The 14,519-nt window shown below is 29.4% G+C and overlaps 2 protein-coding genes across 3 annotated transcripts; one reads left to right on the top strand and one right to left on the bottom strand.

The window, feature by feature from the left end:
* Nucleotides 1–190: 190 nt before the first annotated feature.
* LOC118064494 (ankyrin repeat domain-containing protein 1-like) lies at nt 191–1,140 on the bottom strand. The gene is made up of 2 exons (XM_035079135.1): nt 975–1,140; nt 191–651 (listed from the first exon to the last, which is right to left on the bottom strand). The coding sequence occupies exons 1-2, from the start codon at nt 1,138–1,140 to the stop codon at nt 191–193; spliced, it is 627 nt and encodes a 208-aa protein (XP_034935026.1).
* A 6,591-nt stretch (nt 1,141–7,731) lies between these two features.
* LOC118064482 (uncharacterized) lies at nt 7,732–14,515 on the top strand. 2 transcript variants are annotated; one of them, XM_035079108.1, is made up of 3 exons: nt 7,732–8,239; nt 8,478–12,044; nt 12,137–14,515. In XM_035079108.1, exons 1-3 carry the CDS (start codon nt 8,073–8,075, stop codon nt 13,731–13,733), a joined length of 5,331 nt encoding a protein of 1,776 aa, XP_034934999.1. In that variant the 5' UTR covers nt 7,732–8,072; the 3' UTR covers nt 13,734–14,515. The 2 variants fall into 2 exon arrangements, with proteins under 2 accessions (XP_034934999.1, XP_034935000.1); XM_035079109.1 differs by lacking the exon at nt 7,732–8,239 and adding an exon at nt 8,276–8,323.
* Nucleotides 14,516–14,519: the final 4 nt, after the last annotated feature.

Genomic DNA, 14,519 nt, shown 5'->3' with positions numbered 1-14,519 from the left:
GAAATTCATAAGGTTATTGTTTATTAATATAAAATCTAAAATACTATTTAGCCTGATTTACTAATTTGTTTCGTCTGCATTGAATTGTTGCTTCTCGAAATCGATTACGAACAATATGTATGTATGATGGAAATTGTTTATCCAAGTCTTCTTGTTTCAGCTGTTGCTGAATTTCTTCATTAGTAACGAATTAAGGAAGAAAACAAATATGGTTTTTTAGAAAATCATACAGCATTATATCATTATTACCAATATTCTTCTTTTTCATCTGTTCAGTCTCTTTTGTAAAACGTGATTCCTTGCTCAAACGAGGCCAACGTACATTATGGTTATGAAGTATATCCAAATTGTGATTGGGTAATTTTAATCCAGCGACTTTCAATTTAGCTACTTCGAAGATTAAAATTCGTACCGTTTTCGAAGGATAAGAACCAGAAGAATCCATCTTTAAGGCTTTCTCCAAAGGCGTTTGATTTTCTTTATCGGGAAGATTAATATCAGCATTACATTTAATAAGACATTCAGTCGTTTCCACAGATTGCCGTTCAATAGCAATGTAAAGAGCAGTTAAATTATTTATACCGGAATGATTAACGTTGGCGTGATGATCAAAAAGACATTGAATAACATTACAATTGCCGTGATCAGAAGCTACACGCAGAGAAATGTATAGTAAAAATTATCCTAAATTTTATAGTAATTTGGGGACATTGCAGGATGAAGGTAAAAATTACTATACACATTGTCAAAATTACTGTGCACATTGTTGAATGTACTAAACTGCATAGTTATTTTTACTCTAATTCCACCCTAAAAATTACTATGCAGTTCAGTAAATTGAACAATGGGCACGGTAATTTTTACAATGTGTATAGTAATTTTTACCTTTATCCTGCAGTGTCATCAAATTACCATAAAGTTTAGGATAATTTTTACTATACATTTCTCTGCGTATACCATTAGTGGAGTCCAACCTTTCTTATCCATAGCTTCGATATTTGCATTATGATCCAAAAGACATTTTATTGCATAGAGATTGTCGTTGGCGCAAGCTGTTATAAGTGAAGTCCAACATTCTGCATTTGCAGCTTCAACATCAACATTATGTTGCAGCAATAGTTCGATAAGAGCAGCAGTCATGTTTTTCTTTGTCTGGCAAACTAAGTGGAGATATGTAGAACCTTTTTTATCAACAGCAAAAATATTTGCACGATTTTCCAATAAAAATTTAGCTGCTGCGTAATTACATTTATAACAAGCCTTTAAAAATGACGTTCGGCCATCTTAACCCGCACCTTCAATATTGGCATTATATTGTAACAATAATTGTGCAATACTTATTGAGCAATTTGATTGGACTAGATAGAAGATTGGTGTACAACCTCGCCGATCCGTAGCATTGGGATTGGCATGATTTTCTAAAAAATATTTAACTGCTACATCACTATTACACGCAGAGAAATGTATAGTAAAAATTACCCTAAATTTTATGGTAATTCGGTGACACTGCAGGGTGACAGTAAAAATTACTATACACATTGTAAAAATTACTGTGCACATTGTTGAATGTACTAAACTGCATAGTAATATTTAGGGTGAAGTTAGAGTAAAAATAACTATGCAGTTTAGTAAATTGAACAATGGGCACGGTAATTTTTACAATGTGTATAGTAATTTTTACCTTCATCCTGCAGTGTCACTAAATTACCATAAAATTTAGGGTAATTTTTACTATATATTTCTCTGCGTGTATGTATACAAGCAGTTATAAGTGGAGTCAAACCACCTTCATTTTCAGCCGCTTCAATATTTGCGTTATGTTGCAGTAATAATTCTATTATTGTTACAGTCACATCACTTTTTGTTGTGCAAGCTAAGTAAAGAAGAGTGTTCATTTGGCTGTTCACAGCATTTAATTAGGATTTTCGCCTTTCCTTAACAAATTTTTGATAAGTTCTAGATCTTGATTTTTGCATGCAGAGTGCAACGATGTTCTTGAGCGATTTTCAGCACGATTAATGTTCGACATCGTCTCGTAGTTAGAATCCTCGGCAACCGAAAAAAACAAAATTGTATCAAATACATCGATTGCTTTTTTTTAATGAAAATAACAACTTCCTTACTTACACTATGCAGAACAATAAAACTAGTTTGAATTACGTCTTAAGTTACCTTCTCGAGCTGAGGACGAAAGCATCAAGCATGATTTTCGAAGCGCTAGTGCGTTGTAATAATATTGTGTGTGTGACAGCTTATGTTTTTTTTAAGCAGACCACATGGTCCAGTCGGAGACCAACGGAAATTTCCAATATCTTACAAATGTCTCTGTTGATCCTCTGTTTGTCTATCATAATTCATTATACTGTTGGTGCGTCAACATAATATTCTAATATTCCAAATAAAAAATAAATGCTCTACATTTATATAGTGATTTACATTGTTTAGTTTTTGCGTTACACATTTGACATGCCCATCCAATGGTACGCAATATATTGCGAGAAAAGGCTTTAGTATAAGTCAAAAATTAACGTCAATTATTTCTATGTATTTATTGTTTATTGAGTAAATCCCTATATTTATGAATTATGAATATGTACAATTTCTGACGTTAAATTGTCTGACTTTATTTCACCTCAACGAAGTAAAAATTGCTTTTGATTGCATTTCATAAAAAAAGACATTCATAAATACAGTGATCTTTATGTGGCTTTCAGGCGAAAAGAAAACAAAATGTATATTCAGAAGAAGGGAAAGTGAAGTCCAACGTTAATTAATTAATCAATGGGTTACCAAATACAATCATGAATTTCGATAGTCACATGATTAATAAATAATAAGTGCTTCAAACATCGATAAACTTATTTTAATAAATTAATTAATCGTTCGAAGTTTTTCGTTACGTTGCTATTATATGCTACCTTCCACTTTATTCTTTACTTCTTTTACTACGTTACAATTAAGATGAACTCTATTCCAACTTATTTATTCATTAAGCTAACACAACACTATTCTAAGAATAAATTAAATATAAATGATATGCAACTTCTGTGGTAAAAAACAGAGTAATCTATTTTCTTAATTTCATTTGCTGAATTCTAATTGAAGCACGTAGCAAACTACTCAATTCCAATTTTCGACAATTTTTCTTGTGACGATTCATCATCATTTGTGTGTGTATCAGTCGCTCAAATAATAATAACAAAATACTGATAATATATGACACCATCAGAAAAACAATGACTGGAACAATATCTTCAAAATCAACTGGTAAAACTTGTGTGTTGTCTATCTCGATAGGTGGAATTTTTTTCGTTTCATCCAAAATTTTTTTTAAAATGCCACTTTCTTTCATCAATAAAAAGCTAAAAAATTCATTAATAAATTAAATCAATTAATTATTTTTGTTTTTCAAGTAAAACACTTACTAAAAGTTCATTGCTTTACGATATGGACTATTGCGTTGTAATCCTAATCCTACAGACACATGGTTGATAATTTCAGTTGACGACAAATCACAACCGTAGGGTTTTTTACGTTCACTAATGAGATTTGAAGTATAATATCCATATTTGACTCCATTACAAGCCCAAACTAGTCCTTCAGAATCAGATAAGGGTCCAAAAATTTCGAGTAACTTTTTTTTTTTAACAAGCTGACGAATTTTTTGATTTGGTGAATCCTTAAATTATAAAAAATGCAAATAAAATCATTCATTAGCGGTATTTACAATCACTGATACCCTACTCTATTTGATAAATTAGTGAATAGTCATTGACTTCTAGTAGCTTCCACTGATCAAGTAAAAAACAGACTAAATTACCTCAAAAAATTGTATGCTTGGGAAGTTTGGTCTTATTCTAACTTGAAAAGAGTCATCATTAATCATATCATCCAATGTTGTTAACGTCTGTTTATTACTCTTAGTTGCTAAGGTACTAATTATAATGCCTGAATAAGCTGCAAAAATGACAACTGCTGTCAAGTGAACTGTAGATTGAATTATTCTGACAGAAGTAATCGTCGATGTCGGCATGGCTGAAAAAAGATATTAAAATAAACCAAAATACATCTAAGCAAGTTGTATAAATTCCATAAAATTATGGGGTAAAAGAACGTATCGAATGGTGATATTTTTTAAAATCTCAAGGCCATTAAACAAATCAATAAGTTACATTTAGAAAGCCCATAAATATTTTTCCATATTGATCAACACTGATCCTTTATAAGTTCACATGAATCAATAAGGATTGATAACCATCACTGAATCTAATAACATGTTGTTTTTCGTCATACGCATTACCAAGAACTAGATATTGTATGCGCATATCGATTAATATTCAAATTGTTGTTAGAACAAAAAATTAAAAAAATATTAAAAAAATATTAAATTAAAATAAGTAATAAATGTATTATTCATTATAATGAAGCAATTTTTTATACATAAATAACAAAACAAATTTTTATAAATAAATTAAAAAATTACCAACTTAAAGAAATTGATGATTTTGTAGGTTTTTTTGTTCATCAAATAATTAATAAAATAATATTGAACAAGAAAACTACAATTTTTTATCGAAAATACGATTTTTACATTCCGATAGTTGTGTCCTTTTTGTAGCGCGTGGTGCCGCCTATAGTGCTGTCTCGCCTAGATACACGGGACCACTAAAATGCGAAAAAATAATATAAAAAAAAATCAGCGCACTTTCGTTTTTGGGCACATTTTTTCTACAGGTCATTACGGATATTTTGACATTAGAAAATTAAAAATTGCCCTTTGTACCAAAATTTTTAACACAAATGCAGCCAAGCCTCCTATATTGACTGGACTATATACAGGCTGGTAAAAATTTCTATAAAAAAATTTATAACAGTCAACAAATAATATTTAATGTAGGACTCCGTAGTGCAATAAACAAATTATTGTACTAATCTTCCAATAATCGCGATTAACCATCATATAACTGAGGTAGACCGATCTTCGGATAAGAACATGGTCAATGATTACATATTCTTTAAATGCAGTAAAATGAAGAAAAGATTAAGTTATAAAATTAGGCAAACAGACGTGTTCTAGTGTAGTAAAGTAAAAACATCTGAAAGTATGAAATAATCCTTTGATGTAGGAACAATTATATTTAATTGATGTATTGAATAGAAAGTAAATTTCTGAATTTAAAAATTCTTTCTAGAAATGTTTACCAACCTGTATAGGACTTTTTACTACTTTTTTGGTATTTTTTACCAGCCAAACTAGTATTTTTTACTAAGTTTTTTTTAGCTATTTTTACTAAAAAAATGGTTAATTTTTAATTCTTTCGGCTAGTAAAATTTACTTAAAATTGACTAGTAAAACTTCCGAGAACATTTTTGCCGCGTGAGGATTGATAAATAATAACGTTTTGATAAAATTAAATACCTTGACCACACATTGCACCAAACACGTCCAAATATGGCCATGAACTAATCAAATGATTTCCCAAAGGCTGTTGCTTTTGATAAAAGGTTATTAGTAATTTGATTAAAGTAGCAGAAAATAATATGAAACATATAAGAATAATCCAAATTTGTGTACTAAATGGATGTAAAAAAGTATCCCATATGATTGATGGATCTGGTTGGTGGAAATGAAAAGAATCTCTAAAAAAATGAAACTCATAATAATCTAATAATCGTCATTAACCATAAATTAAGGAAAATTTTAATTTTTATACTTAGCAATATAAAAAGGCGATGTATATCCAATAACGCCATTAATAGTGTGATCTATACGTAAATAAGTTAAATAAACATCTGAAACGTTGTAAACCAAGTTAGCTATAGCACCAGTCCAAGTTCCATTTGGAAGATATGTACCCGTATCCACTGATTCTTGAAAAGTTGTTCTATCACAAGAGGGAATTTCTCTTTATTAAATCTATAATTATATGAAAACATAATTCATATACTCACGTAAAATTTAATCCCTCTTGCAGTATATCAAACGTTATCATAAAGAAATCTGCAATGCTCGTTGAATGAATTTTATCAGATTTTTTAAAAGCTTCTTTTATGTCCTAATTCGATAAAATTATTATAAGTTTTGAAAGACAGTAAAGACATGAAAAATAATTATGTAAAAAAAATTACAGGTCTAGCTGTAACACGCAATTCATGACCATTCATGTCCATCCTTCTTCGAGACAAACTTATTGGAGAGTAGTCAAAGATCCCACTGCTTTGTTTCCAACGCCCAATAATTTTTTTTATTAATTTCGATTTTTGACTTATTTTATAGATCTCAATAAGAATTTCGTTATCTTCATCATATTGTACATCCCTCTTAGACAACATAAATCGACTATTGTATGGTACATAAAAATCAGAAAAGACCTTGTCAATGTTCTCATCATCTTCAGTGAATATAAGCCAAACTGATTGGGACATGTTTGTCAGAGGTGACAATTTCTAAGCAAAAAAATAATTTAAAAATACTTACAAAAATTTCTTGATAATGTACTTATAAGTTAAACTAGAATAAAATAATTACTGTCATAAGCTGATGCAAAAGAACTTCAGAATCATCAAGAAAAACTAGAAACTTGTTGCCTAAGTCTCCAAGATATTGATTACTCTATAAATTAAATTATATGAATTTTATTCTTTGAACTTTAAATTTATTATTAAAAAAAAAAAACAATTTATTATATTTTTCTTTTATTAAATTAGTATAAAAATTCAATTACCTTTTTTATAAAATCATCTATATTTGATATAGTTGTGGAGATCATATTCTTGCTCAAAGATACATAAAGATTATTTAATTTCGTAGAAATATCAATGGCTAATCGATTATAAATAAACAGCAAAAAATTAATAACATGAAACTATTAATAATGAAACAATATAATTGACTATACGCACCTTGATTTTCATAAGAAGATTCATGTGCACAAAATAAAATGACAGATTCACATTGGTAATGAGTAAATACATCTTTAATTAATTTTTGATAGACTTCATTAGATCTAATCAACTGAAAGCTACCTGATTGTATGAACATTGACAGTAGTAGTAAACTTGTCTTGAATATCATTTCTGTTTTAATTAGAAAATTCATTATTTCATTTTCTTGATCATTCTTTGAAAAAATTAAAATTTTCATGCCACGAACATATGAGCAAAATGAATGTTCATGTTGTAACAGTGATATAAATAAATATGAGTATTGATTTCAACCATTAGCATGTTCAATTTTCAGCAAAGTATATTATCATATAATAATTGACATATGAACATAATGAATATCTATCGATATGTTATTTTAAAACTGTCATGAAAGTTTGTTCAATTCTTTTTTTATTTCTCAAAGGAAAACGATGTGTTGAGAGACATAAACGCATTTTTAGATAATTTATTCAGGATATTTATGGAGAATAATTGGTGAAAAAAGCTTTCGAATGATTGTTCTCATATTACTTGCTCTTATATTAATTATCTTTTCAAAAAGATCTTTTTTTAATTGGAATCAATTTTAAATTTTACCCGACTCTCTTATCTACGCATGCGCTTTAAAATTTGGGGGCGTGTCTACGGTCGATTTTTGAAGCGACATCTAGCGGTCAGAGAACATAAGTTCTAGGATTTACCGACATGTTAACCGAAACTAAGTCCGGATTTTCCCGGTCTCTTCTCTGCTTCTTGAGTCAGACTTTTTAGCGCCCCTTAGTGGCGAATGCCATAAACCACCTGAAGGCCATAACGTATACATAACTGGATTCTAAAATCATTGAGTCAGTTGATTATTTATCAATAAACAGTTTTTGAGATTTTAAATATAAAAACTCTGCGAATTAAATGGAAATGTTAAAAAATAAAAAAAATTATGTAATTTTGGTGACATCATGTAAATATACAATTCTTGGTAGCACTTATTGTATCATACATGAATGAAATTGTTTTTTAAAGTGAAATATAATGAATATGAAATATTATTGTTAATAGTTTTGATGAATGAATAAACATTTTAAAAAATTGGTCTTTTTAATATAAAAAGTAACGGATGAGTTTCACAGAAATTTTTTAATGTATTAATGGATTCGATAAATAAATCAACAAGAACTTTGCCTCCGCTTGTCGAAGGTAAAATTCATGGCTATTTAGAATTCACAATTGACAAAATTGTTTGGATTCAAAAGAATCCTGGGAATATTTTAATTATTGCATCTTGGTGGGGAGAACTTGATAATGCACAATTCAGGTAAATGACTTACTTCATTCTAATTATTTATATTTGTATATTCATTTCAATGTATATATTGAAAAATATTAATTATATTTTTTGGTTAGTTTTTAGGCAACAACTATATTAAATAACATAAAAAAAATTTATGTGAATCAGTTAAAATATGGGTATTTTCAATTAAACGGAAATAACCTCTAATTGTATAATTTTATTGGTTATTTAATTTTATATGTGAAATTTTTTTTTTTTACAGGTTTGATGCCTTTGATGGTAAAGAGCATAAGTCTAGAAAAGAGTCAACTAAAACTTATGCCATAAAAACCAACTTTAATCTCTTTAAGGAATATTTAAAAAATGCTGATAATATAGAACTGTCGATTAAGTTAGAAAAATCCCAACATATAATAGGGACAGCTTATGTCAAAAAATTAATAAATTTATTTTTTTGTAAGTCTTTTACTCAATCTTCTCCAATATTCAATAATAATGGTGTAAAGATTGGAGATGTGTATGTTAGAATAACGTTAACTCCAATAAAAAATATGAAAAGCTTGCATTCCATGAAAGAATCGAAAAAGAAGATCTCAACAATTGACAAATCAACATCAAATATTTCTAGCATGCCAATTACAAATATGCAAAACATTGACTCCAATTATATGAAGTATGATGTAAACAGTTTTAATGAATTTGACAATTTACCATTAAAATTGAAAAATATTCATGATAATGACAATATTTATCAATCAATTTTGAAAGATAAACGTTCTGATTTTACTACTTTATCTCCAAAAAGTGCTATTGACATTACAGACAAATTAGTCGCTCAAGTTGTAGCCCGAGCTCGTAAATTAAGAAGTGAAATGACGTATGATTTGAAAACACAAGCTATAAATAATGAAGATTCATTGTTAATGGATGGGAATTCAATTTCAGATAGTTTAAATTCAAATGAATCTGTGAAAAAAGAAGCAGCACTTTATGAATATTTCCTGGGAAAAGAAATGAGTTTTCGGAGTGAGAAAAATGCTCTTGAAACCCTTAGAACTTGTTCTCCTACTCCAAGTCTTATTGATATTGCTACAGAAACGATAAAATCATGCAATCAAAATAAATTAGAAATCACTAAAAAAGAAAGAAAAACGTATCATAATAGTAATTTTCATTCAAGCTATTCAGAAGATGATACAGAATCAGATTCAATCATTTCTTCAAATAAAATTTGTTTACACAGTAAAGCAGCTTCTCCTCTCGACTATGTAGATAGTGTGAAAATTATTGTTGATTTTCTAATTCTAAGTTCTGCTGGATATCGTCGAGTAAAATCATCGTGTATATCAAGAGGTGATGGACTTCCTATTGCTGTAACGTATATTGTTCAATATGATACAATGTTCATTAATGTTAAAAATTTAAATAAAAATAACAAGAAAATTCTAAATCCAAGAAAATCAGTGAAGATGTGTTCAAAAAGACAAGAAGGACTATTAGTTTATTTCAATCATGAAAATGTCTATGATTTATCTAAACAATATCTTTATACAGATGTGCCGTTGAAATTTAAAGTATTTAATCGGCATATTAATCAAAAAACTCCTACGGAACTAGGTCTTGGATCCATATACATCAGTGATGCTTCAAAATCTCAATTTCTAAGTAGTACTCAAAAAGTAGCAATTATTAAGAAAGGAATAAAAACTGGAGAACTAAAAGTGAAAATAGAATTAGGTTGTGATAAAATTCATTTTGGAAGGCAATTTGTAGAAGCAATATCTTCAGCTAAAGAAAATATCCCTGTACTAGAATTATCATCTGATTCAATGATTAGTAAAGATAATTCATCACACAAGTATAGGACAATAACAGGAAATGAATCAAAATCTGGCTCTAAAGGAAATGTTTCTCCAGCCAAGCAAGATAAAATGAAACCATTGAGTGATTCAACTAAAAAAAATAAAAAAAACACTCAACACCAGAAAAGGGATGAAGTATTTTTTGATACACAATTTCCTAATAATTCTAAAGAAAAAATTTTACTTCATGGTTTAATTTATGTTGGAGATGGTAAAGATCTCCCAGAAATGAGTACTTATTTAATTTGTAGAGCTTTTTGGAGAGAAGATAGATCAATAAGTAGAGTTTGTAGTGGAACAACCAATCCTTTTTATCATTTTCATCAATTAGTACCTTTAATTCATGGTCCAGAGCTACTAGAAAGAACCAAGGATAATTGTATAATAATTGAAGTTTATTCAAGGCATGCTGAATGTGATGATAAACTCATAGGAATTGCTAAACTTTCAGTTCATCAACTCTATGTTGCCTTCAGGGATCCTTTGGTTTTACCACATTTATTAAAATCAAAGTATCCAATTATAAGTGTTGATGGGTGGGTACCCATAACCGATCCTGTGTCTGGGAAAATTCAAGGTCAGCTTTATGCTTTAGTAGCTTTAGGAACTGTTGATCAAATAGCTCTTTTAGAAATGACTCGTGGACTTCGTGATCCATATATAACTGCTCAGATTAATCGTAGTGATACTCCAAAATTTTCTTCGAATATTGAAAATAATGAAATTCTTCAAAATGAAAAATTAGATAAACATTATTCTGAAAGGTTTTACCAAAATAATCATAGAGATAGACTTCAAGAAAAAAAATCTCAAGAATGTCAAACAGAAATAACTACTGTAAATGATTTGAAGCGCCAAGCAAGTGAAGAATTTGAATCTAACCATGAAAAATCTACAGGATTGCATGAAATAATTGATAGATCTGCTCATACTTCAACTGTTCCAAGAACTATTGTTGATCAAGAAGCTCAGGTAGATTTTGATTTTTCTTCTGATCCTCGAGATCATATAAAAGTGTACAGTGTTGAGCCACTCTGCTTAGATGGTCTTAATAGCAATAGTTATTCAATCGAGAGTTCAAATGGAAGTCCAAGAGATAATTTTAACATGCCCAGAGAAATTTTTCGAAGTGTTGGAGTTGGTGCTGAGTTCGATGAAGAAGTTGACTTGACATCAAATAATGTAGCTTATGATGCTCAGAATGATGGCAATGTAGCTGGATCGTCTTTTCATGTTGATGATAACTCTAGAAGTTTTAATGATGAAGAAAGAGAAGATTTTTACAGTACTGAAAGACACTTGCCATCAGTTGAAAACCAATCTACAAATATTTCAAATGATGTTATGGAAAAAGGTTTCAACGCAGCTATAGAAATATCTTGGGCTCTTCACTTACCAAAAATAGAAAAAGATAATCAGTTCATTGATCCATGTACTTATGTAACATTTCAAAAATTCAGGGATAATACTAATACTAAAATTGATGCCTACATGACAACAGATGTATACCCTTTTAGTTGCAATCCAAAATATGATTGGCGAATTAATACAAAATTATCATGTGACTTATTAACTAAACAAGATAAAAAACTTATCATGAAAGTTTGGCGATTAATTGATCCAGATGTAAGTATGGAAGTGAATATAGAAAAAGATATTGGAATTGGATCAGCAGTATTAGATCTGACCGTACTTACTGTTGGGTTTCCACTTGTTTCTGGCTGGTTTAATATAACAGATTTCAATGGAAAATGTAATGGGCAATTGCAAGTTAGTGTTACACCACTCGATAATATTGATAAATTTAAAACTTCGGCAGCAATCGCTTTTGAGCCAACTATAATAAATGAACCTCACAATATACGTGAAACTAACGAAAGTAAAGCTCAAGCTAGAGTCGAACCTGTAATTGATATCGGTTTTAGTCTAGAAGATACATCGATGTCATTTTTATCACAATCTTTAAAGTAAGTGAATTAATTGTTAAGTAAACAAATTTTGTTAGATTAAATTATCGATAGAATAAAATATTTACAAATTACTTTCACATTATTTTCAGACAAAAACTAAGTGAACTGGATGAAATAAAACAACGTCTCCAGTCTCGTTTACAGGACGTAACAAATACAGCATTTGATGATTATGAAAATGACTTTGATTTTGGAGATCACGATGACGATCATGAAGGTACCGAAAAAAATGATAATCAAGCTGTCAGTAATCGCGATTCAATAACTTGGTCATCTCCATTAGTTGATAATCAGTCAATTAATTGCAAAACTAATACTGATCAAACGACAAGTGGAAATCGATATGCTAATAACGGTAATGATGGTCATAATTATTCAGTACAATCTTCAAGTGAAAATAACACGGTTACTGTCGAAGGTAATCCGCCAGATACCGGCTATTCTTCTAATTCAAATAACCATGGAAGTCAAAATTTAACTAATGGAAACATTTATAAAGATAATTCAAATTATTATTGTAAAAATTTAAAATCAACTCAAACTCATTATCGTAATCAACAAATGGATGGAGGTGTTAAAAATCACGGAAATGAAGAAACAAGTGTTTGTAACTTTAACTCAAATTCAAGCTATTTATCATCAGAAAATCAATTTAATGAAGCTGACTATCCAATAAGAGGAACTAGAATACATATAAATCATTTATTAGACAAATTATCAACTCAATTATCTTCAGCACCACCACCAATTAATTACTTGCCGATGAAAAGAAATATAATGGACCTAATAAGCAGTCTAAGAAGAAACAATAATAATATTTCTCATAATGTTAAGTGTAATCGTGAGGCTCATGTTCGTACAGTTCCCACGCAAACTGATATGAATTATTTGAGTGATTCTAAGCTTAATGATACTTCAAATAACACAGCCTACCATGAAAGAGACAATCGAAAAGATGATACAGAAATACCGGCAAAAACGCAAAAAAGAGAAAAAATTTCTACAGTTATTAGAGATGAATTAATTGCGGATGATCATAATGACACTACTGAATATGATTATTTATCAACATATTTAATGACTTCTAATGTTCGTCATATGGGTGTTAATGGAATGAATCCCTTATTTTACACTCATATGATTCCAGATCTTCCCGTTCCTGAAAATGATTCTGTGAAACATGATCAAAATGTTCAACAAAACTCCAGTCCTAGTTCAGCTTTAGAAAACGAAGCTGCTGAAATACTAGATAATCGATATGTGGAATCATTTAATGCTACGATCAAGAAAGGAATCGCAAGATTAAAAAATATACAACATAAGATGGAATCAACACCAAAAGTAATTCCACCAAATTCTCAAGAGTTAGCTGAACATGCTGAGGAATTTCGCGTGACTCCGTCTGTCGTGTCTGAGAACATCGATGTAACAGTAATGCATAAACCTTGTAACGATGATTTAATGGCTAGTAATAGTATGGGATCAACTACCACAACTTCGATAGATAACAACACGCAAACTTTCTCGGAGATCGATGATAATAGTTCGTTAAACTCTTCGGATACATCCGTGCTTGTTGTATCACGACAGGCACCCGATGGTGGAAATCCCATTGAAGATGTTAATGGTTCTTCCCTATCAAAACCAAATGATCATTCAACTGATTCTTCATCTACAAAAAGCTAAAAGTTCATTTTATACTTATTGTTCATTCGTTCAAAGTAGTACATTACATCTTCAAAGGAAAAAATAGGTCGACTTCAACCACTACTAACAGTAAAATTAACAGCAAGTGGCTTGAAATGGTTTAGTTTTTTTCTCTAGACTTTATGAACAATTTTTTACCATGCCTATGCAGAAAACTCTGTAGATCAAACTTATTTTTCAAAGCTAAATGATAAATATTTATCATGCAGTAAATTTGACAAAAAATGAGTTTTAAAGTGATTTTGAATCGTACATTTAAAAAAAAAAAAAAGATAAAGAAAACAAGTAGACTATTATAAATTAAGTATTACGATTTCTGTCTTTCAGCTGAAATGACAATCTCGCTGGTAGTTTGAATTAATCTATATTTTTCCCTTGTTGTGTTATATGCTATTTTTTAATTCAGTAATTTTATTCACGCAAAAATGTATTTACTATTATTAATCTATTTTTAATTTTCTATTTTATTTATTGTTATTCAATGAATTAATAAGAAAACCACATGTATTATAAATTGATTAATTGTTGAATAATCTTTTTTGTGAATAAGAGAATTGAAATAATTGTTTTTTAACTCATTGGTGATAGGATATAATTTACCAGTGAAAAAAAAATAAAGGGAGAGAAAAGGGAAAATTTAATAGTAAGTAAATGCGTAAAATAAGTGTTCTCTAATGACTGATTTACCGTAAATACGTAATAAAAACGTTTGATAAAAATATTCAAAAATTTCTCATAAATTGTAATCATAAAAAAAAAAATAGC

The sequence above is a fragment of the Chelonus insularis genome, unplaced genomic scaffold (genome assembly GCF_013357705.1).
Source record: "Chelonus insularis isolate UGA/USDA-ARS -01 unplaced genomic scaffold, ASM1335770v1 contig_210_pilon, whole genome shotgun sequence".
Taxonomy (NCBI): Eukaryota; Metazoa; Arthropoda; class Insecta; order Hymenoptera; family Braconidae; genus Chelonus; species Chelonus insularis.
Note: the sequence above shows the minus strand (reverse complement) of the source record. Positions and strands in the feature narration are given on the sequence as shown.